Source organism: Patella vulgata, chromosome 2 (genome assembly GCF_932274485.2).
Source record: "Patella vulgata chromosome 2, xgPatVulg1.2, whole genome shotgun sequence".
Classification (NCBI taxonomy): Eukaryota; Metazoa; Mollusca; class Gastropoda; family Patellidae; genus Patella; species Patella vulgata.
The window spans coordinates 91,220,224-91,248,118 of NC_065880.2; the positions used below are offsets into that span (position 1 = coordinate 91,220,224).

At 34.4% G+C, this 27,895-nt stretch overlaps 2 protein-coding genes across 3 annotated transcripts in view; both read right to left on the minus strand.

Moving 5' to 3' along the window:
- Positions 1-3,217: 3,217 nt before the first annotated feature.
- On the minus strand, positions 3,218-23,637 carry LOC126810084 (uncharacterized). 2 transcript variants are annotated; one of them, XM_056098646.1, is made up of 21 exons: positions 23,608-23,637; positions 22,245-22,334; positions 21,775-22,043; positions 20,616-20,811; positions 19,736-19,848; positions 18,329-18,536; positions 16,976-17,125; positions 16,617-16,726; positions 16,444-16,493; positions 16,059-16,195; positions 15,093-15,344; positions 14,468-14,680; positions 14,181-14,288; positions 13,866-13,967; positions 13,368-13,462; positions 11,221-11,421; positions 10,960-11,031; positions 9,595-9,703; positions 7,522-7,563; positions 7,234-7,311; positions 3,218-3,980 (listed from the first exon to the last, which is right to left on the minus strand). In XM_056098646.1, the coding sequence occupies exons 3-20, from the start codon at positions 21,955-21,957 to the stop codon at positions 7,238-7,240; spliced, it is 2,415 nt and encodes an 804-aa protein (XP_055954621.1). In that variant the 5' UTR covers positions 21,958-22,043; positions 22,245-22,334; positions 23,608-23,637; the 3' UTR covers positions 3,218-3,980; positions 7,234-7,237. The 2 variants fall into 2 exon arrangements, with proteins under 2 accessions (XP_055954621.1, XP_050391003.2); XM_050535046.2 differs by lacking the exon at positions 23,608-23,637 and having other exon boundaries at positions 21,775-22,040; positions 22,245-22,306.
- A 28-nt stretch (positions 23,638-23,665) lies between these two features.
- Positions 23,666-27,895, minus strand: part of LOC126810128 (scavenger receptor cysteine-rich domain superfamily protein-like) — a gene marked incomplete at its 3' end in the record, with an annotated part of 61,370 nt that continues 57,140 nt past the window's right edge. The window contains exons 10-11 of the mRNA XM_056098647.1: positions 26,082-26,226; positions 23,666-23,768 (exon numbers count right to left, since the gene is read on the minus strand). Of these exons, the coding sequence (XP_055954622.1) occupies positions 23,666-23,768; positions 26,082-26,226 (248 nt within the window). The remainder of the gene's footprint in view (positions 23,769-26,081; positions 26,227-27,895) is intronic.

The window sequence follows — 27,895 nt, forward strand, 5'->3', positions numbered from 1 at the left end:
ATAGTTGATTGACACAATTTCCAATTACCGCGCATTTTTGCAAAGATCCACAGATTAAACATGTTTTACAACACAAGATGCACGTTGTATGTAGTTAAGGTGGTGAGACCAACCCTTCTATTGGAGATGCAAATTAACTGGACTACAAGGATAGGCATACGACCTTATACCTTAACACTCGACATGGGTGGCGCGGGTCTTACTGTTTTGGTTTCCGTATATGACCGTCCTGTAATCTGATAATGTAATAACAGAACAGAAACCAAGTTTAGCCTTCACAAATACCCCACTTCCAGTGCCGAGAGGGTCATTTAAAATAAACCACTTAATAATGATGTAGTATCAATTTTAGTTAAATTCTTTATTAATGTATATATTTTGCAATCACGAATCAAATATACAGTGTTTGTCAAAATAACGATATCAATGTGGTCACCAAAATCGACTAAATTTATTATAGAAATAAAAACTTCATAACCACTCCTATGGCACAAGTTCATAAAATGGACAGCAATTAACCATTTGCCAAGCCTTAAATTATGATTAGATTCATGCGAAATTGGCTATTTCGGGACAATGAACCCGAAATTGTTTTTATATATCCATTGATCGTATATCTTCTTACTATTAAAATTCATAACAATTAAGGAATAGACAGTTTTGTTAAAGGTTGAAAATACAGTTTTTGTCAAAAAAACGTCCCCACCGATGAACAACAATATTGTTTATTTGATTGAATATAACGACCATTTGTAGTCTCTGAGAAAATCCGAAAAATAAGCAGAGTGTTTTACTCCCTAATAAATATATCCATTTTTACAAGAATGGACATTATAAAATTGTGTAAATATATTTATTTGAGGTTTTCAAATGAATTCCTTAATAAAGGTAATCTACAATTTACATAATATTTGTAGAGCAAAATCTACATAACGTATTATTTTGGTGCAGTACATCAATATTTTCCAAAGCAATATGTAGATCAAAGCTTTATAATCTAAAGTAAAATATAAACAATATTAGATATAAATTTTATAAAATCAAATTAATGTACAGAATATTTGTACAGTGAAATCTACGTAACGTATAATATTATCTAGCAATCAGGCAATCTGTTTCACAGAGGATTACCAAAGTCTTCTAATATCTCTGTAAAATATGACTGCCTTCAACACGTGACGTCAAAACACGCGACGTCAATCATTGGCTCAATGCGCGTGCATTCTTTACACATGACGTTACTGGTCCGGGCAAAATATTGCCTTTTACTCATTTTAATATCCATTTACAATAAATAGGAAATAATTTTTACATCAAAATATATGGCGGGACGATTTACCCAATACTACCCAATACCACCCCAATACCACCTCAATATCACCACATACTACCAAATACTACAACATAATGATGCAAAATAGAAATATCGTTTGATTTTTTTCAAAAATAGAGAGTTATATCGCGGGAAATGTACTTCAAATGCGATACCGATATCTGGCTGTTCCATTTGCCTCCCTCTACCACCCCCCAAAATACCAATAACCCAATACTACCAAATAGTCATCAAATACTACCAAATAATACGCAATATGATCAAATAACAACCGAATATTGTCAAATAACAGCACATTATTATAATTACTGCAACGAATATTTGATAATTTACAGAAAATTGAAATATTTACGCAGTTATCTCCCTTTACAACTGACCAATAGAATTTAGATTGCTACTCAAATTAATCATCTTGTTGGGCTTTGCAGTTTGTTTCCTAGACGACGAAGTTAAAATAAGGAAAACAGGTTATTATAGATGCCTACGCTATAGTGTTATAAAATAAACAGCTAAACATCCAAATTAAAGAGTATTTTATAGGTTGATTTAAAACTGTTCATTTAACGGTCTCGTGATCTATTCAAAAGTCTTCTTGTACTATAATTATTTCTTCATCCTGGTGATTTTAGTAATATAACACGCTGTCTACAAGTGCACTCGGTCCTGTAAAAAATCATTTTGGTATAATATGTCAGGAAAGCACACGAATTTATCTTTATATCTGTCTCGTCTTCTTTGTCTTTGAAATGATTCCGGTTCCATACCAAGCGCCTTTGAAAAAAAAACCTCTTTTCAAATTTTACCGATTCTTCGAATATTGTCACTATTGAACAAATTCTAAGTATTCTACGGTATATACCCGCAGGTGACGATGTCGCGGTGATGTCATTATCGCCTAAATGAATAGACACGGTCTCCAGTTTCCTCCCACAATGTGTAATGCTTTACACGTATATACATTCAACCTGACTTAACAATTAATCGAAGGGGTTAAGATTGTTGATTGGGTAATCAAATTCTGTTTTATTTATATTATCAAAGAAACCGACAGAGCTGTAACAGGCCACAAATGATAGTTTTGATGAACTGAGATGTGTCGCGTCGAGAATTACACACTGGAAAGAAACATGTGCAATTTCGTTAATTTTAAAATACAACATCGTACAGTCAGTAAATACGCAATAACTTAATAGTTGACATGAAAAAAATGAACATAAACATTATGCAATTGTTTTGTTAAAGCATTAATTTTAAAATAGATACAAACAATCGACACTAACTAGGTAATTTCGGGACTAACATATAGTTCAATATTATTTCATTAACTCGCTTGAGCGAAGGGATGTTTAACAGTGAGATGAAACCGGGGGACCCGAGAAAACCAACCTTGTTTGACAGACGACCTTATCAAGTGGTAAGAGACAGACGGGTGATTTTGGGAATAAAATATGGTATATCGTCATACTTGTTTTTCTTATTTTAAGTTTGTCGTCTTCGAAACCAATTGCAAAGGCAAAGAAAATGATTAATCAGTGCAGCAATCTAAAATCTATTTACCGGTTGTAAAGGGAGATAACTGTGTAAAAATTTCAATTTTCTGCAAAATATCGAATATTCGTTGCAGTAATTATACTAATGTGCCGTTATTTGACAATATTAGGTTGTTATTTGATCATATTGGGTAGTATTTGGTAGCATTTGATGATTATTTGGTAGTATTGGGTTATTATTGGCTTTTTTGGAGTGGTAGAGGGAGGCAAATGGAACAGCCAGATATCGGTATCGCATTTGAAGTATATTTCCCGTGATATAACTCTCTATTTTTGAAAACAATCAAACGATATGTCTATTTTGCATCATTATGTTGTAGTATTGGGTAGTATGTGGTGATATTGAGGTGGTATTGGGCTGGTATTGGGTAGTATTGGGTAAATCGTCCCACCCTCCAAATACTTCAAACGTCTTTATTTATTTTCCTAATACATAAAAAAATGTTTTAGAATTTAATTTGTCGGAAGAAAAAAGTTAATATTTGTGGCTCATTAAGTCGCATCGATGTCATCCTTATCAGTGATTGTAGCGGCCTAGCGAATATTCACTGGTGATCAGCTTGATTATTTAGGTGCAGTAGATCAGTATTTCCTAAGCACTGTGTTGATCAAAAGCATTATAATATAAGGTAAAATATAACAATATTAGATATAAATAAAATCATTTCAAATTAACTTGGTCAAAGGCGATTAAAAAAATATCAATAATATTCAGCAAATTGAACGCTTATCTTAAATATATAACACTAATAATATCAAATTAAATGGGATTATACATTCTTTATAGAGGCATTGCGGGTGCTTCTAGGAACAATTAAATAATAAAAACAAAATGTCATGCAATTAATCATCAATAAAATCAATATCAAGCCTCATTACAAGTCTGTTGAAGAGCAGTTCGGAATACAATAAGGTATTTTTATCAAAAGTTGGCCATCCCTTCTTCTTGGGTTATACCAATTTACATTTCAATGACGACGGCATATGAAAGATCATCATTGTCCAGTGTTTAATCCGCAAATGTTTCACCATATTTAGGAGCACCAGAATTCGTTTCAGTTTTTTCCGTTACGTCACTTCCTGCAAAGACGCCTATGCTGAAATTGATGAAGGGTCAAAATGGTTAATTTGCAGTCAGGGTAACGTCAAATCTGTTAAAGGAAAAGGTCACTCAAGCATGTTATTTTGCTTACACGCTCTATTACAATAATATAATGACGGCACCATATTCTGGTATTCAATAATACTCAACCACTCAGAATTTAGATTGACGGTTGTCGTTAGAATGGACTAGCATTAAAGACGACATGCCTAAATGTAAAACGTTAGAGTGTTTAAATAAGACCAGCAAAATCGGAATTGGGCCCACTTTAAAATAACCAAACCCACATCGAATACCAGGGGAAAGGAACGGGGTTATTCTCTGGTTGAGAAATATTGGTACCGGTCAAGGCTGTGTTTGCCAACAGTTAACTGGTTCTTCACTGGATGACGTCACACATTCGGATACCAATTTGTATTTTCGTTATATTGTTGTTTTAGTGGACAAAACATTTTAATTATCAGAAGTATAAATTAAAATGTATTTCCCGGAGAATGTCTTGTTTACATGAATCATTCCTTTAAGTAAATCATTACATTGGTTTTACTTAAAATTATGACGTCATTGGCCCCGAGAAATGAACACAATGGTCGCAACGATAATAATCTATTATGAATGTCTATAAACTGATTTACATTCAGTCGTTTCTGTTTTTAGTGTAATTTGTAATCAGTTATGCTCGGCGAAATATGTCCAAATTGAATGGCAGTCTGGTTATTCCAGTTTACACTGATAGTATGTGTGATATGTTTAGTCTCCTGTTTGTGGACATGAAACTTCATTTTCTTGCACATTTAGGTCCCTTTTCCTTAATTAAAATGTGTTCTTTTGAAATGGATGTCATAAGAAAAAATCTAATTGAGAATATTTGTTTTGCAGGTGCATTTTTGAAATTAACCCAGATAACGCACAGAAATCATGAAAAAGAGGAAGACTCGAGTGTGCCAAAAAGTGATATAACTAATCACTAAACTGTCAAACTTTAAATGGATGAAGTACAGTTACAACAATAGCAACAATATACCGGTACTGTGAGACGGTATACGACGGTATAGATGCCACATTTTGGTTCAAGGTGCTTTAAATTCTGGACCACGGTTTGGTTAACATGGTACAGATATTTTAACTGTCCATTTTCATCCAATGCAGAATACTCCCCTGTAGTTCATGTGACAAGAAGGAGAAAAGATGGCTTTCGGCAATGAAACATGTGTCCTGCTGAAAGTACATTCCCCTCCGGCGAACCAAAAATCATGGATATAGGAACATTTTGAATCAAAAACGTCAGATGGAAAAGCAATGGCTAGAGAGCTGGAAACACGTCCAAGAAGAAATACTGCGATACGTATCGTTGCAGCCTATGATGCAATAATGTTCATGCATGTGCAAACTTTAGGGATAGGCCTATTGAGTTTATGGTTAGTTTTTATACACCAGCACATAGTGTGTATAAAATAGGTGATAAGGGCCCGAGCCACAACCAGTGATACTTTGTAAATGAGACTTTAAACGCACTGCAAGAAATCTTTTTAATGAATCTTCTTAATTAAACTTGAGATAAGATGTCCGTTTACTTTAATGGAAAAATCTTTTGGTCATTTAATTTGTCCATCAACCATTTGGTACATTTGTAAAATTATCCTCAGTTCATTTTGTCTCTAAATATGCGGCCGTGTTGCATAAACATTAAAAATGTGTAACTCTCATCTACACATTTCATTTTGGGACTGATTCATTAACTTTGTCAGTAGTCGAGTTCCATCTAAATTTTTATCAACGAGACTGAATTTATGCCATTCTCACTAAGGAATGTACATGCTTAGGCGGAGTTATTGTGCAAAATTTAATGATATACATTTTCAAACAGAGATAAAGCTAATCATTGAAACAAGCTGTACATTTAAGGTGGAATATTAGGAATTCTGCATTGATGCTGTTCTTGTTTTAAAGTCATGATACTTTTGGGGTTCAATAATTGTTAGATTTTAAATTGTTCATTTAAACATTTAGAATGCAAATTCGTTAATTCCCAAAATTTGAATTATTTCATTATTTCATTAGATCATGTTTTACTGTTATAATTTAGTTTCATGTTGATGTTTTAAATAATAGATTTGAGGTCAATATTACAACACCTTGGTTAAGATTTTAGAAAAAGATTTGAGGATAATTCTATTGTAACACACTGATTATATATTTGTAGAATAGATTCAGAATGTTGTTGTTGTACTATAAAAAGATTCATTTGAATATTATAATGTAAATGTTACATGTACAAGAATTTGAATGGATAATTTCGTTATTGTTAAATTTATATTTAGTTGCTACCCATTATTTGATACATCCATGAAAATTTTCACATACATTTTTTAATTGCTGGAAATTTTTGTTTGCTTGTCTTGTGAGAACTTGATAAATATTTTGGAGAGTTATTTCCCTTGTTAATAGGGCAACAAATTCTCTCTTTTTTTTAAAGTCGTCACTATTCCATGTACAAATGTTCATTATTATTAATGAAGAATTATGTAAGGAGCTTTGTTTTTGTTGAAATATACCACCAAACTGCTTGACATCCAAAGAATATGTTAGATCTCTAAACATTCTCCATATTGTAATATCAAATCTGCTCTTGATCCAATGTGTTAAAAATATGAATTTGTGGGTGACAGGTTTTTTTTTTTTAAGGCAGTTGTTAGCTTTACTTACTGACAGTAATCTCCAATTTCCAATATTTTCAGGTCTTTTATTATATCTTAAACTATCATGTAAAAGCATTTTTGAGGAATTGTATCTTATATTGTTTTGAATAATTAAATTCTGTTTTAAATCTTAAGTAAATGTCTTTTTGATGCTTATCATACCATAAGTTTTTTACAGCTGTAAAACATTTTCCGTAAAATTTATGAACAAATGGCTGGCAGCTAGGTTGCCAATCTTTGGTCGTAATTTTTACGACATGTTCGTAAAAATATATTTACGGTGTGTCGTAATTTTTACGTACATTGGTTGGCAACCTAGCTGCCAGCCATTTGTCCGTAAATTTTACGGAAAAAGTTTTACAGTGCACAATCCTTTGTGAATTTACATTTCGCTAACGGAGCTCCCTCCACCTGGATATATACAAGCCGAGATGGAGACCAAACCTACGACTTTTATCGATAACGGGACTTATGACCCCCCCCCCGACACACACACACACACACACACACACACTCATCGCCTACTCTTTACACAAAGTTTCTACTTACATTTTCAGACATTCACCTGGAACTTGAACTTGACGGTCCTGAAAGAAGTCGATGATGTATGACAAAGCCCTCTCTCACCTGCAAATAAAATTGAATAAATTCCATGTCCGGCCTGGAAGTTATTACATAACATCAATTATGAATCTTTTTCCATACATTTAAATTGACATTATGATTGTAAATTTGTATGTATTTCGTGCGTTCTGACTATTAAAATATTGTAGAAACATGGTTTGGATTAAAATGCAGTAATTTACTTTAAAAAAAAGATGGATATATTTTAATTACCTTTTTGTTCAGGCCACAGTGAAAGATGAAAAGAGACAAACCCTATAATACAAAAATACAATAATCATTATTGCTTGTTATGATTATTTAAACTATCATTAGCTTGTTATGACCTTTTAAATTACCATTAGCTTGTTATGATCTTTTAAATTATCATTAGCTTGTTATGATCTTTTATATTACCACTAGCTTGTTATGATAAAGTACAATCTTTATCATTAGCTTGTTCTGATCATTTAAATTATCATTATCGTGTTATGATATTTTATGATCTTTTAAATTACCATAACTTTATTATTATGGTCTTTTAGAGTACAATAATTACCATTAGCTTGTTATGATATTTAAATTACTCTGATCATAACTATGTTGTTATGGCTGTTAAAAGTGAGAATAACACCTAGACCTATAGGTAGTGTAACATACTTGAATGCAAATAGTCCAAATCATCTCCATTATGCAACAAGAATATTGTGTTCAGCAATTATTGCCAATGATCAGATTAATTATAGTAAGCAGTTACACGGATTAGGGTTGATATTAGTTCTATATCGCCTTGTTTAGGGTTGATATTAATACAGATAGTACTGTAATCATGCACATCCATCACGATTATAATAATATATATTATACCCAACAAACACATAACTCTACCCTGTCAAACAATAAACGCATAGGTGATGTGGACAGAAGAAAAAGGTTTTACAAAATATCGTTATTTGTACAATGTTGGCGCATGTCCATGTTTCTGCAATGGGATAGCATGCCCAAATGTCATCTAAGCACAAGCTGTGTGTTCATTGCAGGAAACAGGTGTGAACTGTTCAGATTTTTTCTCGAATGCACGCCAAATTAGGGGAAGAAGATTTCGGTAGTGGTGGGAATTTAAAGCTACGATGCTCGCAATGACGACAGTGACAAGAAACCAAGACTAAACTCGCCGAATCACCTCCGGGTAGATTAATCGCGTATTTTGTCATACAACACACGAACGTGCATCAGAGCACTATTCCAGGCCTCTGAGATAAGCACCAGCAGTTCCAATCAGTATAAAACCGTCCCCGAAGTAGAAGAAGTCGTATAACAACTGCAGTACAAAGCAAGATCGCTACATGTGGGTTCATTACTTGACGAGAGCCAAGTATGTGAAGGTGTCTGCACCAACAATTCGGAACCGACTTCGAGAAGCTGATTTATAAGCTAACAAACCCTATTTTGGCCCCGTCCTGTTGACCTCGACCTCGACGTTTACGGGTTCACTGATGTATGAATAAACAGGGGTGGAACTTTGGAAACTGGCGACGATTATTGTTAAGCGACAAGTCACGTTTCCATTTACAACCACGAAATGGAAGACAGCATATGTACAGGCGTCGCAATGAAAGTTTTGACAACAACTGCTTTGAGCAAGTTGGCACATTCGGTAGAGGTGTGTCATGATGTTGGAAGCCATCTCCTACAGCAGCAGAAGTGAACTTGTTCTCGTACAATGTAACCTAACAGGTGTTTACTTCCGGGATGGAATTCTTAACAGCGACATGCTTCCCATTTTGGATGATTAAGAGCACGTAAAACAGCACGTGTAATAATTGATTTCCTACAGAATGAGAACATTAATTTGCTGTTATAGCCACCAAGATCGCTAGATGTCAACCCCATTGAATATCCTTGGGATAAACTGGACAGACATCTATGTCGGCTTCACCCGGTGTCCCTGACGCTTCCGCAACTGTCACATGCACTGCAGGACGACTGCCACGCCCATGCGTTTCTTTTTTGACATAGTATATCACAACCAGCAAACACACTATACGAAACAACGACGCAAGAGTCACGTTACGCTTAGAGCTTTTTTTCCAGAATTTGTATCAGTATCAACAGTTATATTTCCGGTCCCTCGTCAATTTGTAAACACAAAATAATCATATTTTCGAAACATATATTAATGTTAGAAAACGACATAGCGCATCAATAATAATCACGATTATTTTTATTGAATAATCTTTTAGTATATTGCAAAACGAAATCACTAATTGATTTTGTATTGAACACCCTTTATATTATAAATCTTACCAATATTTTCGGATTGAAATGTCTCAGAATTTCCATCCGGTAGATTTTCCCCAACTAGTTTACTCACTTTGTCCATCGTTTCCATTAAATCTTTGATTATACTGCTATTCTAAATGAGGGAAACAAATTATAGACATTTCGTATATGATAATAAAGTCACCAAATAGTTTTATATATAATATTGTTTGTTTGCAAATACATACATATAAGTATATGCGTATAATACAAACGGGATCAGAACAAATTGTACAATTTACGAATATTATCCAAGTATAATCTAAAATATTTACAATTACCACTGAAATTTAATTTAATACATAGTTATATACATATATACATGCTACCTTAGGATAATAAATAAGTCCATTTCGTTACATGCTCAATGATTATTAACAGTGATAAACCACTGGAGAATTAGAATAATAGCTACAGATTACATGTGAATCGTTTCGTTTCTTTTATGTAATTTTGTACGGTGAGAAAAATGTGGATATTAAAAGATTTAGGAAATAGAGTAGAACCATCTAAATAAATTTTATGCAAGTAAGTGATGGCGCTGTAACACATATTTTGAGCAATCAAAGAAGTAGTGAAATGAATTTTCAATGCTTTTATTATCACATTTGCAGTATGGATTTTGAACGATGTTTGATTTATTAAGATCATAATTTAGATCACTACAGGTATGACGTATACGATTATGGTAAATGGATAATTTTCTGCTACCAATGTTTCTTAATTTTGGAGGTTTGACTTTAGTCTTGATATTGGTTTTAAACTCAGATAAAGATAGAGTGGATTTTAAACCCGGACGTAAACTATTAAATTGTTGAATGGTTTTAGGAAAAAATGAGTTCTTTGTTACAGTTAAACAAACAAGTGGTACTTTTAGATCATTACAGTTTCTAAGATTATAACTATTGCTATGATAACTTATTATGTCTTGAAGATAAGACGGTCCTGTTTTGTGAATAAGCTTATGTAGTAAGCACAATCGTCTTATCCTTCTGCGATCATGTAATTTAGTCCATGCAGTCTCAAAATAAAGCGATTCACGAGATGCATAAATAGTGCAACCAGTTACCGTGAGGGCAGCTTTAAGCTGCACTTTTTCTAGTTTTTCTGAGTTATAATTTGAACAGTTATCCTTTACTTCGCAGGCATACCAAATAGTTTTAAAAACGTTCAACAAAAATAAAAGAAAATAGCTTAGTCTACTCATGTCTCCGATGGGCATGATTCTTCACAAATACACACCACCGGATTTTTGTTCACATGGAATTTGGTTCCTTTAGATTTTAGGCAAATGGCCTTCAATTGCTGTATGTCTTGTGACTATAATATGTAAATTATAAATATTGTTACCTCGTATTCAAGTGTCTTCATATTTTCAGATTGCTCAGAGTCAAATAATGCGCTGACCAGTATTACTGATTCCTACAAATATGAATACCAATACAACTGAACTCACGATTTGTACAAACAAATAACATTCCAGTAGAAAGTGAACATATTTATATACTTTGTATCTACCCCACAAATACTCAAATTGATCACTGATCAAGAGGTTAAAATTAGATTTACATTAAATGTTATAATATATAGGGTAATAGTGTAATCACTTACCTTAGCAAAATGTTTAGTTTTATTCTGGGCTGAGGGCAAGTTTTGGGTTGTTTCATTTGTAATTTGTGTCAGGGTTTTCATAGCACTTATCATATGAAGAATTTCGCCCTTCTCTAATTTAGATTGTTTGGTTATTTTGGTCAGATTGGCTAGCAACTTATCGGGTTCGGAAACAACAATTCCGGCTTTTACCTGTTCAATCTGAAATAACCCAAATAAATAAACAAAATGAAATACATTTTGGACGGTCTATTACACTTCATTGCACTTCGGAAGGTCTATTACACTTCATTGCATTTCGGACGGTCTATTAAGATTTTTTTAAACAATATTTATTCAGAAACTGAGGGGATTGGGGAACAGGCAAAGCCTATATAAACCCCTCTTCCGGTTACAAATAAATTACATAATATACAATATATTGAAAAAAAAAACAAAGAAGAAAAAAAATGAATAGTCATATATATATATATATATATATACTATTCAAAAAAAGTAGGGGATATTTGATTTTGGGGGCATAATACTAAAATATGCAAATGACTATGAAAAAAGTCACTATAGAACCTAACAGAAGAAACATTTCCAGTTACATGTGACGCCCAAACGCACCAATAGCTACCGCATGGAATGCAGGTGATGCTTGGAATCATCATGGGGGTCCAACCCAAGATATGCACGACTCTGACTTTGAATGTTACAGTCATTGTGGCATTGAATTCCAGGGTGGAAACATCAGTTTAATTGTTTTAGTGAGCAGAAAACAAATTTTGATATGCGTCGGCTTACCCAAAATGAAAGGTTACGTGCCCTTGGCATGCTACAGATCGGCACAACACAGGCGGTTGTGACGCGGACGATGAATGTTTCTCAGTCTGTCATAAGCAGGCTATGGTCCAGATACCGTGATACACAATCTGTACAGGACAGACCACGCTCAGGTCGACCAAGGGCGACAACTCAAGCCCAGGATCGATTTATCCAAGAACTTGCTGCTGCGTTGCAACAGGAATGGGACAATCTGGACCAAAATGACCTTAGACGTCTCATTAGGAGTATGCCACGTCGGATCAATGCTTGTTTGGCAAACAGAGGAGGATTTACCCGTTACTGACTTGGTTGTGATGCTGTGGTAACTTTGCTGTTTGACCCCGGGTATCATTTTACCCTTATAATGGTCAGTCTGTGCCTTACTTAGTCTAACGATCATTTGAAATAAATCGATGAATGTGAACTTCATTTCATTTTGTCATTTGTTTCTTCGTCAGTTTCATTAGGTGACTTTAATAACACTTAAAAATCAAATATCCCCTACTTTTTTTGAATAGTATATATATATATATATGTACTCATAACCCAATAAAAATATTTACATGTAAACATAAATTTGAAATAATTAAAATCAGCTATTTTTTTAAAATTTAAATCTTTCGGTTTGTTCGATAAAATTATGTACCTCGCTAAATATTGACACGTTTTCGTCGTATGTTAGTGTTTCCGATCCACATAGTAGCACTTTAATGTTTTGCTGTGTCGATTGTTCTATGGCGAGCATCTGAATACGAGGAACATATAAGGAGGTAGTGGATAAGAATCTTCTATTGAATTACCACATGAACATTCGGGAGTATTTGAAATATGTCTTGTAAATTTATGAAAATTTAGATTACTGCAGCCTAGTATGTATAATTTGATTTTTACGTTTGCCAATATAATAAAAGAGAGGTATTTTCGGGTCATATTTAGAGAGTTCTTGTTTACATTTTGAGAGTGATAAGACATCTGTTATGGACGGATTTAGGCTGTTAGGAATTTGATGATTTTGTGATTGAAGATATATAGGGAATTGTGTCATAAGTAACAAATTCCGTTTATATAATTGTCATCTGTCAAAATGTATGTTTCCCTGTCGGATGTTCAATTACATTATACAGTTTTGTGATTGAAGGTCAACAGATTATTTTCTTTTACATCGAAATGAGTCTTTCTTGCATCGCATATCCCATCACAATTGTCCAGAATCCCAACTACTATTCAAATTATATCGAGAAAAGCTAAACTCAAGAAAATGATGTAATTAGATTAGAAAAAAACTGTCATGCTGTATTTAGCTCAATACAAGTGGTGAATGTGTGTAATAACGTAACCTGATTCATGATGGTTGTCAATGATGCTTGAATACACGAACTGTAATCTTCCGTCAACCACTTCCCATCGCTATTACAATATCTAGATACACTACCTATAAAGAAAGAACGGAAATGAAAAGTCCTACTGGGCTAATGAAGACGGGGAAAGTTTGTCAATTAAGATAATATAAGAAAAATATGCGACAGAATATCGTAGCTATATGTCAACTCCTCAATGAATTCTATAGAAACCTGATTATAGTACATGAACATATCTCACGGACTACGGTATTCGAAGAAGAGTCAGGAGGTAGTGACCGTAGGAGGTAGCCTTAAGTCTACTATTATTAAGGCATTTCCAAACGAACAGGCTTAATTTAATTCTAGATTTGGTGTCCCCTGGGGTCGGCCAGTCACATTCCCCTCTTTACAGAACTAGCCCATACAGCCAAGTCGTGGTGTAACAAACGAATTAAATTGTTGTTGTATTTTCAATTATATTGCGTGAAATATTACCTGCGTATCCCAATGGGCAAGACTGTTCAGCTGTGGCATCTTGTGACGCTTCCGGCCAATGTGTTCCTCTTTCATCAGTATCACGTGGACAGGTTAGCGGTCCTTAAATCATAGAAAAACATTTAAGCTTCTGAAAAGGGCACATAATAGGCCGAGTTTGTATTTTCGCAATGAATACGAAAATGTTGTCAAGAGTGCGTCACAAAATATAAATCTAGGTTAGAATCATTTCTTTGTCTTTACATTATTTAAGATTTTCTCATTATTCAATACAAAGAAACCAGAACATTTAGCTACTTATACTATATTTGGTACCTTTAATGATGATTATCTTGGTTGTGTTGCCTTTACCCCGACCGGCTATGTTTAATCCAATACATGTTAAATTGGTATCCCTGGCCACAACCCTGTTCAATTCAGAACCTAGAAAACAGAAATAGAATAAAATATAGTACTATAGACACGACAGGTCAATAAGCCAGATATTACGTTACAGTACTTCACCATAGGAAAATGCTACTGTTTTATGGTTATCTTAAACCTTAAAATAAGACAATAAGACACTTAATTAATTTGTAAATCACTTTATACTATATACTTGCCATTTTGTATATTAATTCCATCCTTTACCCACATCAAAGTTGTATATACACCGACTGGTTTTAAAACTTCACACATTAAGTTGATGCTTATACCACATCTGACATACTGGGTTTTTGGAACACCGACAGTTGGGGGAGAAATAATTGCCAAAGGAATACTCCCAATTTTTCTTCCATAACGACTTAGGTCACTAATATGACATTGTACTGTACCTGAAAATCCACCAGAATTCAAATGCATGTCCTTATAAATGTAAATCTTATTTTAATGTCGGATTTACCAATATCTAGTAATGTGCTTCATTAATCTTTGTTAAATTAAACTGAATTATTTTCAAAAAATATCTAGAGACGTGTGTAATGTTTCATTACCTTGAACTACCATTTCAATATTAATCTTATCGAATGTTTGGTATAATGTCAACCATTTGCGAGTAATATCTACTGATGTGTATAATACTGCAATAACTTGATATACCACGTTTAATATAAATCTTATTTAATGTTTGTAACCATTTTGGTGTGATATTGCTGCAATAACTTGATGATCTTATTACATGTTTGACTTATTAGTTTATATAAATCGCCATGTGATATCTAGCGATGTTAGTAATTATTTCATTACCTTGGTCTATCATTTTAATATTTGTAATTGTTAAATTAGACTGTAATCGCCATGGGAACTCCAATCCGGTCGAGATTTGGAATCTTGATGACAACAAAGGTCGAACAACGGCACCATCTAATGTCCATTCCACAGAAACCGAACCAACTGGCTTTATAACATCAGCCTCACAGAAGATGATAACAGTATCGCCACCCAGGATGTGTTTTGCCTTGTTCAGTATTTTGAGAGTTGGAACAAATATATGACTACCTAAAAGTATACATGTATTCAATGTATGGAATGGATTTAACATGAATTTTAACATCATCACTATTACAAAGAACTTGTACTTCATCTTGTGTATGCAAAATACAACATATATTGTATATTATAGTAAATACAACATATATTGTATATTATAGTAAATACAACATATTATAGTAAATACAACATATTATAGTAAATACAACATATTATAGTAAATACAACATATATTGTATATTATAGTAAATACAACATATATTGTATATTATAGTAAATACAACATATATTGTATATTATAGTAAATACAACATATATTGTATATTATAGTAAATACAACATATATTGCATATTATAGTAAATAATGTTAAACACTGGTATCACATTTCCTTTAGGTGAATGCATCGTCCACGTCACATTGTTGTTCGTTCGTTCGCTCCTAGAGTTTTACGTCCACTTCCACCTAAGGTGATATCATAGACAAGTACATTGCTCTTATATTTATTGTTACTTAACTAAATGCTACCTTGTATGTTTTTTTCTGTGTCTAGATGAAACAATTTCGAAGGGCCAAATAATAAACAAACTTGTTTTGAATCGACAATTGTAATGCTATTGACAAACATTGTAAAGACACGCAAAAACATAAATTTGTTTACACAATAGATTTATGGTCAACAAATAACAGATTTTGGGCTTAACATATAATACAGCTATAATTACTTCTGTTATTAAAATGGACTCGCCCACGGAGAATCCCAGAATCACTAAAACTAGCAGGGTGCAGAAGTAACGATTCGGTCTTTTTACAAACGGCTTGGTTAGAACATATGAGGTGAACATCTACCCAAGAATCTTGCCTGAAATGAAAGGAACAAAGCTACATTTGAAATGTGTTAAAGATATTTAATGTGATATAACGCCTAGTCTTCAGTTGATGTGGTAAATTTTGATATCCGAGAAATCGTGATTTTATCATGATAACATATGAAAATTTTCACCGGATTCCAGATACCAAGTTTTATATACTGTGTAAAATATGATGTCTTTCAACCTGGCAATCATAAACTTGTAAATAATATTATATAAATTTGCATAAATAACCAACCTGAACTGTATTATATGCACGCTAACTGATTTATCTACAACTTTACTTATCTGTTGATAGAAGAGGAAAATGAAATAGCTAAATGAAATAGGTAAATATAAGACATGATTTAGAACATTATATAAATACATATTGATCCAAATCTCTGCTATTTAAAACAAAAACTGACATACCATGTCTGTAACATTCTTTACTTGGTTTCTGTATTCCATGGTTGAATTATCTGTTAGTTCTCTTGTCCAAGATATGTACGTAGATTGGAACCACATTAGTCCATAAAAAGCTGTAATCATAGTGATTATATAAATTCAGTGCCTTTTAAATACTTTGGAATCCCATGTCACCTTGATTTATATTAATGCTAAAGATTTCGGCAGTAATTATCGAAGGAAAACAAAAGTTGAACAATCAAATAAACAGTGCTTAGCAGAAAATAGAGATTAAAGATCATGTCTTGTCATGGACCAAATGGAAGGATTCGTCAGATACTCGAAGCTCGTGGCGTTGGGTATGCAGTCAGTTTAAAACTTACCAAATTCTAATTGAAACTTAACATTGACATGTATAGACGGGAACTGAACCATTATCACATTAACAACGATGACTTCTTTTTTAGCCACACTCGTGGTGACGCCATCTTGAATTATACTCACTATACCATCATGAAAGCTCAATTCAAGTCCTGAAATGTTTAATAGAAAATATTAAATGGGAAATCCCAGATATATTGCTATTAAAAATATGTTAATTCCTTGTGGACTGCTCATTACTCTAGCTCTATCTGAATCTGTGATGAAATGAGGTTCTATCTGAATCTGTGATGAAATGAGGTTTAACGTCCTACTGTTCTGCTCCAACGTGGCTAATGAAGACGGACATCCGCCATACAGTGTGCTATGGGGGCAAATCTGTCTGGGCAACGGCGATATCGAATTCCAAATGATACGTGTACGCCAATGTGTACACGGACCTCGGTTTATTGTAATATCCAAATGACTATACGTTGTCCGTTGCAGGCCCTCTTTCCTGGACCACTGACAATCGTTATGCAGATCACAAATTCAACAATAAACATACACATAATATTTCGATCACTTAAAGGGGCATTATGGAAGATTAGATAAAGATCTCGCAGTTCTCACTATAATAGTTAAAAACTAGATAATGTAAAGGGTATTTTCTGAAATTTTCAGTCAAATTGATCAACTCTGAACCGAGATATTAGCTTTTTGAATTCTAGGCCTAGCCTCGATCACCATTACTAAAGTAGGTACGATAAAACATAGTCTCGATTATCCATTTTTGGATTTAATCATCAAATCCAGTAAATATTACAGGCTAGCGATAACATCGAGAGTTGATTATGGTCTGGATAAGTTAATTAATGTCTAATTACTAATTTAGATAACATTTCACGCCTAAAGAAAGACCTGCAATAGGCATATTTAGCTTTTGCATAAGGTCACAATGATCCGCAGTGAATAAAGACAAATTAAATTCTAAAACATTTTTTTTATGTATTAGAAAAATAAATAAAGACGTTTGAACTATTTGTAGGTAAAAATTATTTCCTATTTTAGTGTAAATGGGTATGAAAATGAGTAAAAGGCGCCATTCTGCTCGAATCAGTAACGTCTTATGTAAACAATGCACGCGCCATTGAGCCAATGATTGACGCCGCGTGATATGACGTCATGTGTTGAAGGCAGTCATCTTTTACAGATATATTAGAAGTCTTTCGTAATACTCTGTGAAACATATTGACATAAGGTATGTTTAACAGTACATCATTTACAATTGAACACATATAATGCGTCACGGTGGTGTGTGTGTCATACTGTTTTTAAAAAATCTGAAATCCCTTTAAACACTTTAATAGTACTACCTTGTTGCAGTGCTGTGTGTATGACATCATAACGGACTGAATATCCTCTAGAAACTGCACAATTAATCTGGCCAATTGGAAGAGTTTTAACACTCTGAAGTTCTCCGATATTTACCGCTATCTTGTTAGTTGAAGTGCATTCTAACCTTACTATAACTATCTGTACTGTTACATTTGTTGATAAACTTGGTTTACCATCATCTGACATCTAAATCATAGAAGAACAACACTTCAGCTTGATAATAACATTAATAAACAAACACAGACAACAAAGTTTCGCAACAGCACCTTTTGTGTGTATTGCTAGTGTACTGCGAGATATACCAGAATGTCAACGGTCCTTTACATCATAGGGGCCACAAGGGCTCAGTTGCCTGGAGGTCGAGTGTTCGATCCCTGCATTGGCCGAGAAAGTTCATCCCACTTGTATGCCTTAGGGACCGTTGTCACTAGTCGATCCATGTGGGGCGGCACACGCGTCAAGCGCAGGTAATGGAACCTACAGGTCGATCTAAAGCAACATCGACACACGTTAAATAATATTGGGCCACACTTCACAGATTCACACTACTGATCCCATTACCTGAAAATCAATGATCGCAGGTGCAAGAGAGAGAGAGAGAGAGAGAGAGAGAGACAGAGACAGACAGAGAGAGAGAGAGAGAGAGAGAGTATACAGCCCCCACCCCGAACATTTTCCTGCACAAATCCCTGGTTTGAGGTGAAACTAAAATAAAACGGAGAAAGAAGTGGTTCAATGATGAAGGCGCTGATGATGAAACATTAGAAATAAATGATCTCAAATGCAATTGTTTATTTCAAAGTTTTGGACAGAGTAATCAATAGTTTCGGTGATCCTTTCGCTGAATAACATGATCTTGTAACAAATTTCTAGTGTTCGATTCCAAGTCATTACGACGATAATAACGGAACGGGGATCCGACAGAGATTCTGCTATATGATAACTACTCATCATTCATAGAATATTATAATGAATTGTGGTAGAAAACAACCCTATCCAGCTCAGAGATACTCCCTTTATCACCTCAAATAATCTCGATACGGTTCACCCAAGCTGACGGACATTCAGCAGGTTGAAGCTGTTCAAGAACATTTTAAGAAGCACGACGGGTGAAGAGCGTCTGCATGGATTGAACGTGAATTGGCTCACACAAGTGACTTCGGTAATTATTATTGTTGAAGCAGATTGAGATTAAATGCCCCTCTTTCTGAGCCGGTATTCCAATTACGCCACTAATTAGACAATTGCCCCTCATTCCATATCAGGTCAGACAAGTGGAAACCAGGCCTAAAGATTGAATGTCGCCAACAGAATTAGACTGTGTTTTGGCACCCACCCCTACAGTATACATAACATAAAACAGCGTGATATAATAATAAACCTACTTTGACTTGCAATTTTATTCTTTGCATATCATAGTTAGTGCTAATTTTCCTATGGTGCAGATGCAGCTTATTTTTGTTGATGGTTGCAGAAACCAAACTATTCTCTTGGTAATCTGAAACATTTTATCCAAATCATTTTACCAAGAGTTATTAGTAGATCATCGAAGATCGACATTTTCAATGTTTTCGTACACCAAAGTGGTCTTTTGATAATTTGTATCAGGTAAACAAATTATTTAACTAATTTGAACCTTGTAGAAATCACTAAATTGTCCCTTTCCCAGATATTTGACATTGTATGTAAGGCATTTCACATCATCATCCGTTATCCTGAATTAATTATCGATTTTCGCCCAGATCTGCATATCAGATTATGGAAGACTGTTGGTAGGGAACTACCCTAGATATAAAAACCGTTGAATCCAGTTTTCTGCATCTTCTTGCGGGCCTACTGTGTCTGTCCCACTCAATTCCTGGCCTTCAAGTCTTTAGATCTTCAAACATCAGTAGTTTCAATTGTTTTGGTACCAAACCGTCTCGTGATGATCAGTGTCACGTGAACAAATTAATTTGAACCTTATAGACCCAGTGAGTATCTTCGAAGTCAGATTAGTAAACATATGTCAATAGCCACGACAGGAACCCACGAGTCCAAGAAAGTCAGGATCGGGTAAAAATTAAGAACAATTCATAAATGGGAAAACTGAAACCATCCTAATACCCAATAAAGAAGTTATAAAAAAAAGTGTACGTTCTGCAGTGTATCGGTACAACTGGGAAATACATACAAATGGGGCGTGGATAGTGTTGCTATATTTGAAAGGGTAATTAATTGTTAAAATGACTTTTATTTGTAAGAGTATAAATCAGGTTTACTTACTAACAGAAGTGAGTGTTATACTACCAGAATCCTGTGCTTGTGATTGCTTTATGACATCGAGTGCGCCAAGTTCAGCAATATTTACAATCCAGTTAATAATTCTATGTGCAACTGTTGGTGGCCGATTAAATGTTATCAATATGTTTAGGATTGCTGTTCTACCCTGTGAAGAATCTTCCTTTGCTATTATGGTAAGCTGTAAAAAGAGATATTTTAATATGAATCGTGGTTTATTATCAAGGTTGTTCATAAAAGACATGTTGTTCTTGACAACTTCAATTAAAGGAGCTAAATCACTAATATTTGGGACCTAGAAATTGACACAAATTGGTCGCAACGCATATAATAATGTAATATGAATGTATATAAACTGATTTACGTTCAGTCGTTTCTGTTTTTACTGTAATTACTAAACAGTTATGTTCGCCGAAATAAGCCAGAAGTCGCAATCGAATGGCAATCTCTAGCGTCTGGTTATTCCAGTCTACACCGATAGTATTTATTGCGCATGCTTTCTACAAAAGAATATAGGGTCACTGTTTGACATGACGTCTGGAATATGTCTAGCCTCGTTCTTCGAGTCCCTTGTTCCAAATGGCGCTGAAACGCATTATGGTACGCGATTCATGTACCAATGGTAAAATGTTTATTTTATCTTGATTATTGGATATCAGAAGCCCATCATTACCCGGTAAGATCACAACATCAATGTTGATTTAAACTGACCGAACATTCGTGTTTTTAATGTCGAAGACTTTGGATGGTATTGAGTTAAGAGATTTAGCTACTTTCAAGATACATACATATTAAAATTTACCCCAGCCGCTTGGTACCTCAGATCAAACAATGACTGTGTGTGTGTGTATTAGTGTGGATTTTGAAGGGGAGCCAGATCCGACTGAGGGGACTGTGGGTGTGGGGGGATATTTATATAGGTATTTGTTTGACACTGACTGGGTATAATGATTATGATTATAATGTTTAAAACCACATTGAAAAGACGTAAATATTTCCAAAATCAACAAACCATGAATGAGAGCGTGTCATTGCGTCCGCTCTACCTGGCCCCTGACGTATATTTCCAGTAGATCACAAATCATATCTGGATGGATTACTCCAACATCTATATATATAACACCCATACGTAAATAATACTTACCGGTGCTTTGGCTTCTTGTATCTGGTATAGCGCTGTAAGGCGCAAACATGGCTTCAGTATTTGTTTATTCCTTAAGAGTTTAAACAATTTAAAGAAACCAAATGGATCCTCATTGATGCTAAATATCAAAGCATCGTCGTCGTCAGAACACAGTGAACTGCTATCAAATGAACCAATGTCCATACACAGATTGTCCAAGGATAGGTTGCCAGCTTTTATATAAAATTCAAATTCATGAACCCCTGGTTTGCAATTTGGTGGAGAGCCTACTGAAGTAATAAAACAAATGTTCACAAATGTCAGCCTATCAGATTTCTACGTAAAATAATCCTTGCAAATCAACTAATCCAAAGTTCCATTTTCTACATAAAATAGCGAATAGAAATCGATTCATATTGCTGTTAAAAATGTATTGTAAATTAAAACGGGTTACCGTTCTTGAAATGGAATCCCAGTTTGTTAATCGTTACCTGGTATTTCTTGGGAAATGGTAGAAGATTGTGCAGATGATTCTAGAGTCTTGGTAGTTGCTAACGGACTAGTGGTAGTTTTGGAAGTTTCTGAAGTACAAATGTAAAGGTAATAGTGACTAAAGGAATAAGAATAAATAGTTGATATGATCCTTTGGAGAAATAACTCATTAACCCGTGTTACATAATGGCAGATGTTATTGATAGTTATCGTGCCATCTTGACAGTTGACAGTAGAATTGATTAGAATATCTTTATGTCGGCTATCCCCACTCACTAGTCCTTTGTCTGGCAATCTTGTCAGATCCTTTGTCTAGATGGGGGATATAAGCAAGAATGAAAAAGGCGATAGTTCTGTGAAGGCGAGAGCGTCTGAGTTAAGACCGGACAGGGGCCATGTAAGTTAGTTGGGGACCAAGAGTGACAAGCCAAGCTAGGATCATGGCTCCCTCAACACAAGCTAATTCTGGAGTCTTTAACTATAAGACGTTTTGTACTTGATATGTGTGAAGAATAATAAAAGTAACGTTTGAAATTAAACCAGTGTTGTCATCATGAACCGACTCAAAGAACCTAAAAGTGTAAGTATATTTTACAGGCTTTGGGAACGTATAGTTGAAAACGTATAGGTACTTGTTTTTAAGTAGCACTGCTTGTTGTTTGTTTGGAAGGAGTAGTGGTTGTTCATGCGGTAGTTGTTGCGGGGGTATGAATGGTTTGACTAACTAGACTAAGTAGTAACTTCTGTCTCTAATTGAGGTACAATGTTCAAACTTGGCGTAGAATGCCCACAGATTATGTATATTGTAACTTAGTTTGGCATTCAACGTGGTTGGGGATGTGACTCATGAAACAAATAGTATACCTATGGAGTATTATAGTAAGCACTTAATCCCCCCAAACCGCCCGCAATACGTACATCTGAATAGTCATTAAACTATTTATTAGCCATTCACATTGCAATTCAATTTATGACCAAAGTTTACGGAGATTAATTTAAGTATTTTAAAATATTTACATACAACAGTACGTTACCTATATTTACATACAACAGTATACTACTGCAGTTTGTTACCTATATTTACATACAACAGTACTACTACTACTACAGTTTGTTACCTATATTTACATACAACAGTGTACTACTACAGTTTGTTACCTATATTTACATACAACAGTGTACTACTACAGTTTGTTACCTATATTAGAAGATTTTTCAGATGTTCAAGACAATGTGAGAAGCTCCTGCTCCCAACAAAACGTATAGTTAACAAAGTAATGTCTTGGACATGGATGACCATAAAGTAAATACAGTAATATAAACTATATTCATATCTCCACAATACTTTTAATATAATCTTACCATTACATATTACAGACGCGTCTCCAGTATGACGACACGCGCTAATATAATAATATCTACAGTCAGTAAAATACTCTTCACGTCCATTACATCGTACCCAGGTTACTTTATTCCCACGTCCCTCTCCAAAGTAGGCGCGGCGTTTACTTATTGCTCCTGTCCTAAAAATATAAAAATATTATTATACGTTCAACTATTCATTGTAAACAAAACTACACTGAATTAATACAAAACTATATATTCGTGTACTAATTCGCACAAATACAATAACATTTATTGCAGCAAAAAATGGCAATAATATAATTCAAGCACTGTATTAAGATTGTTGCATATGCTAGAGCGTATATTATTTCACGTTGTATTTTTACCCGCTACATCCTAGTTGTCTGCAAACCACAGATGTAGCATTATCGTACCAATAATAATCACAAACTGTTTTCCATTCTCTTTTATCACGCACCCCCCCCCCCCCCCCGGTGTAAGAAGAATACACCCTTCGTATGTCCTGCGTGTCATGGCATGCGACTAAAAGGATCCATGTAATGGGGCAACGTGTTTGACGTGCGTTGCGACCTGTGTCGGTGGAATCCTGGTCATTGAGCGAGCATTTGTTTCGCGAGGCCTTTCTCTCTGCAACACATTGCCTTGACTCACAATTCACCTAGGCAGGAGGTCAGTGTGGCCGACTCTGATCATTCGGCTTTAGTCGTGTTTAGCTGACGAGTAAGCGCACCCTTCCCATAAATCTGTAATGTATTTGTTGCAGTTCTACCTTTGTGTCCTGAGTGCCTACTCTAAAGTCCAACCTCGTGGGTTTTCTCCGGGTCCTCCCACTGCTAAAGACTCCTACGCGCAAGCGAATTATTGAAATAAAATTGAACCATATGTTAGTCCCGAAATGACCCAGTTTGTGTTGAGTGGACGTTAAACCCCATTTCTCTGCCTCCCTGCTCTAGAAGTCAGTTCTCTTTGACTTCCAATATTTGTTCATTTATGAAATTTAACTTATATATTGGCGCGACTTTGAACTTTCCTTTACCACAGATATCCAGATGATATCAGACTTATATTGTTATTTCTCCTAGACGGAACCGGCGATTGAAATGAACATTATTTTGATTATAAAATTACAACTTGATTGGGTCATACTGGAGTTATTTCCCCTTATTAATGTCGCGCTATTATGTAACTAAGCGACGTTATTGTCTTTTGTATACAGCCCTGAAGACGCCGTACGGCCGAAAGATATTGGCAAATATGTAAATGTAATTTAAATACAGATTTTTCCATTCAAATCTTAGTATTTTGGATAAGGTTTTTAGAAAGAAATAGCTAATTTCATCTTAGCTAGCGCTTTTACCCACTACGGGGATCAGACATTTAATAATGAGATAGTAAACAATTACATGACGTAATGGCGTTATTAATACATAATATTATGTACATGACAATAATAATATCAAATATAAATATTTTAGAAAATCAAATACCATATAAAATTATGCAGCATTTAATTTAGGGTGCCGTTCTTTATTTTCTAGCAAATTATTATCCGACCAGTTGAGTTTACATAAGGGAAAACCCTAAATTAACCCTTTCCACATGTATCTAAGTGTTCGCTTAGTGGAATCATTCTGTGTTTGGGATTAGCAATGTGGGATCTGTGTAGGTTCATCCTTATGTTGAGTTGTGATTCAGGTTTGCCTATATACTTTTCATTACAACCTGGACATATCATATATTTTTACTTTTACAGGTCATAGATTGATTTACTTTAAAATTTACATTTTCATTAATTTTTACTGTTTTCCGTTCAATAATGTTGTCACAAGTTTTACATCTATTGTCCCCACACTTTGTGACACTCGATTCTGTGACTTCAGACCCAAATTTTGAAAAAGTAAGTATTCGTCGTAAATTTGGGGGTTGTTTATAAGAATTTATAATCTTTTTGGTATCCCATATTTCAGACATTTTTTACTATTTCTTAATAAATGAGTATGTTTATTTATTACATCACTGGCTATTTCTTGAGTTGGGTTATATGTTGAAACTAATGTTAAGTCTATGTTTTAATCGTATGTCAAGTATTGGTGTGTATCTGTTGGTTTGTAATATAGGTCAGTTTTTAATTCGCCATTATTTGGCACTATAACTGTTACATCTAAAAAGTTTATAGATTTTTTCTGTTTTCAATAGTGAGGCAAATATATATATATATATATAATCTTTTATTACCCATCTATTCAATGTAGACAAACCTAAACTAAATAATATTATATAGTTAATAAATAACAATATACGTTGAATTAATATTCTATAGTTAACTATATATTCCTCTACTAATTCACACAAATAATAACATTTATTACAGCCAAATATGACAATATTTGAATTCAAGCACTTCATCAATTACTGTATTAAGATTGTTTTATTGTATAAAGTGTATATATTATTCCATGTCGTATATTTACCCATTATATCCTAGTTGTCTACAAACAACAGATGCTTCTTTATCGTCCCATCCATAATCACAAACTGTTTTCCATTCTCTTTTATCAAACACCTCAACTCTTCCTTCATGTGGTCCTGATCCATTTACTAGTCTCAACGGAACAACTAAAATAACCGGTAGACTGACCATTAGATATAATATTACCCAAATCTAACTCAAAATGTCGACTGAGCTCTAAAGAAAACGCAACAGTTATACTTATATGGAAATGTTAATTCTTACTTGAAAATGATTAAGTTCAAAATGTTTTTGTTCTAATACATCGTAGCAATTGGCCCGATAACATTATAATTTCCTTTTGAAAATAAGTCTGGCAGTCGTTATCTTTTAGCATTTATAAATATGACCCAAACATTGTACACGTGTACATGTAGTTTATCATATGTGTACATAACTCGTCACAAACTAGGAATCGTAACGACGCCACTTGACTAAATTACAGACTTTATGATCTAACTCGCCCCAACCCTACACATTACCCAGGTGCACTGTAACAAACATTGTACACGTGTACATGTAGTTTATCATATGTGTACATAACTCGTCACAAACTAGGAATCGTAACGACGCCACTTGACTAAATTACAGACTTTATGATCTAACTCGCCCCAACCCTACACATTACCCAGGTGCACTGTAAAACATTACTGTAAAATAACAGTAACAAAAATGGCTGTTAAATTTTACAGAACGTCTCCGTAAACTAGTTTTACGTCTTGTAAGCAATTTCATAAAACAAGTGATTCATGTAATTTGGCATAAGAGTTTGAAAAGGGAGTCGAATCATTCATAAACGTCAACATTTACAGTGGTATGTGTCTAATAAAACAGCAAAAAAAATAAAAAAATAAAAAAAAATAACTGGTCTCCATATCTTGAGCAGTTATCTCTCTAAAACTGGGAACTATGTTGTCACCCCCTCTCCGTCCGCCCACCCGTCCGTTCACATTGTATTTGTGGGAACTCCACAGGTCACAATTTTAATCCGATTTTGACGAAACTTGGAATATAAGTTTATATCCAACAGATCTCGATATTGGGATGTATCGGACCGTAATTTCATGGGTTATGGTCCCTGATTGTTCGAAAATTCACGTTTTTAGCGTTTAGCCACACATTTTTAGCGTTTAGCCACACGAGATCAGAGGTGTCAATTTTTATCAGATTTTGAAGAAACTTAAAACGTATGTTGCGCATAACGGACCGCCACTTCCAGGGTTATTTAGCCTGTGAACTCTCTAGATGTCACAATTTTTATTTGATTTTAATAACCATTAAAATATATAACCGTTGCACCATAATGAAGGTTTGGCTTGAATTTCGTGAAAATCTGGCCCTCACTGTCTGACAAAATGACCGCTCTCCGTGTAAGCTTGTGGACTTTCTTGACATGTTAAAATATATGTATATATCCCAACGATCTCGGCGGTTACTTAAAGGGGAAGACCAAGGATTTTCAACAAGGTTTCCATAAATCTTAAATATATATTGATAATTAATCCCCTCTGTAAAACCAGCAAAAAAGTTTTCGTAAGCGAGAAATTAATTTTTATTAAACAGGAAGTGGTGTAGTTGGTTCAACACGCTCACTGGTCTCTGTAGTAAGCATACAGATTTGACATAAGTTTGCTGGCTGTATTTTGTCCATGCGTCGTCTTTTGGCCAAAATTCTGATCAAATGGGCTGTATATAGGATATTATAAACATCACGTGGATTCTATATAAATACATATTTAAGATTTATGGAAACCTTGATGAAAATCGTTGGTCCTC

Excerpts from the sequence above, each read along its gene's own strand:
- LOC126810084 (XM_056098646.1), bottom strand. The coding sequence starts at position 21,957 with ATGGACATTGGTTCATTTGATAGCAGTTCACTGTGTTCTGACGACGAC. Across the intron at positions 18,537-19,735 it reads GAATAAAATTGCAAGTCAAA|ATGTCAGATGATGGTAAACC; the intron begins GTAGGTTTATTA and ends TCTATGATTTAG. Across the intron at positions 13,968-14,180 it reads CAAGATAATCATCATTAAAG|GACCGCTAACCTGTCCACGT; the intron begins GTACCAAATATA and ends CTATGATTTAAG.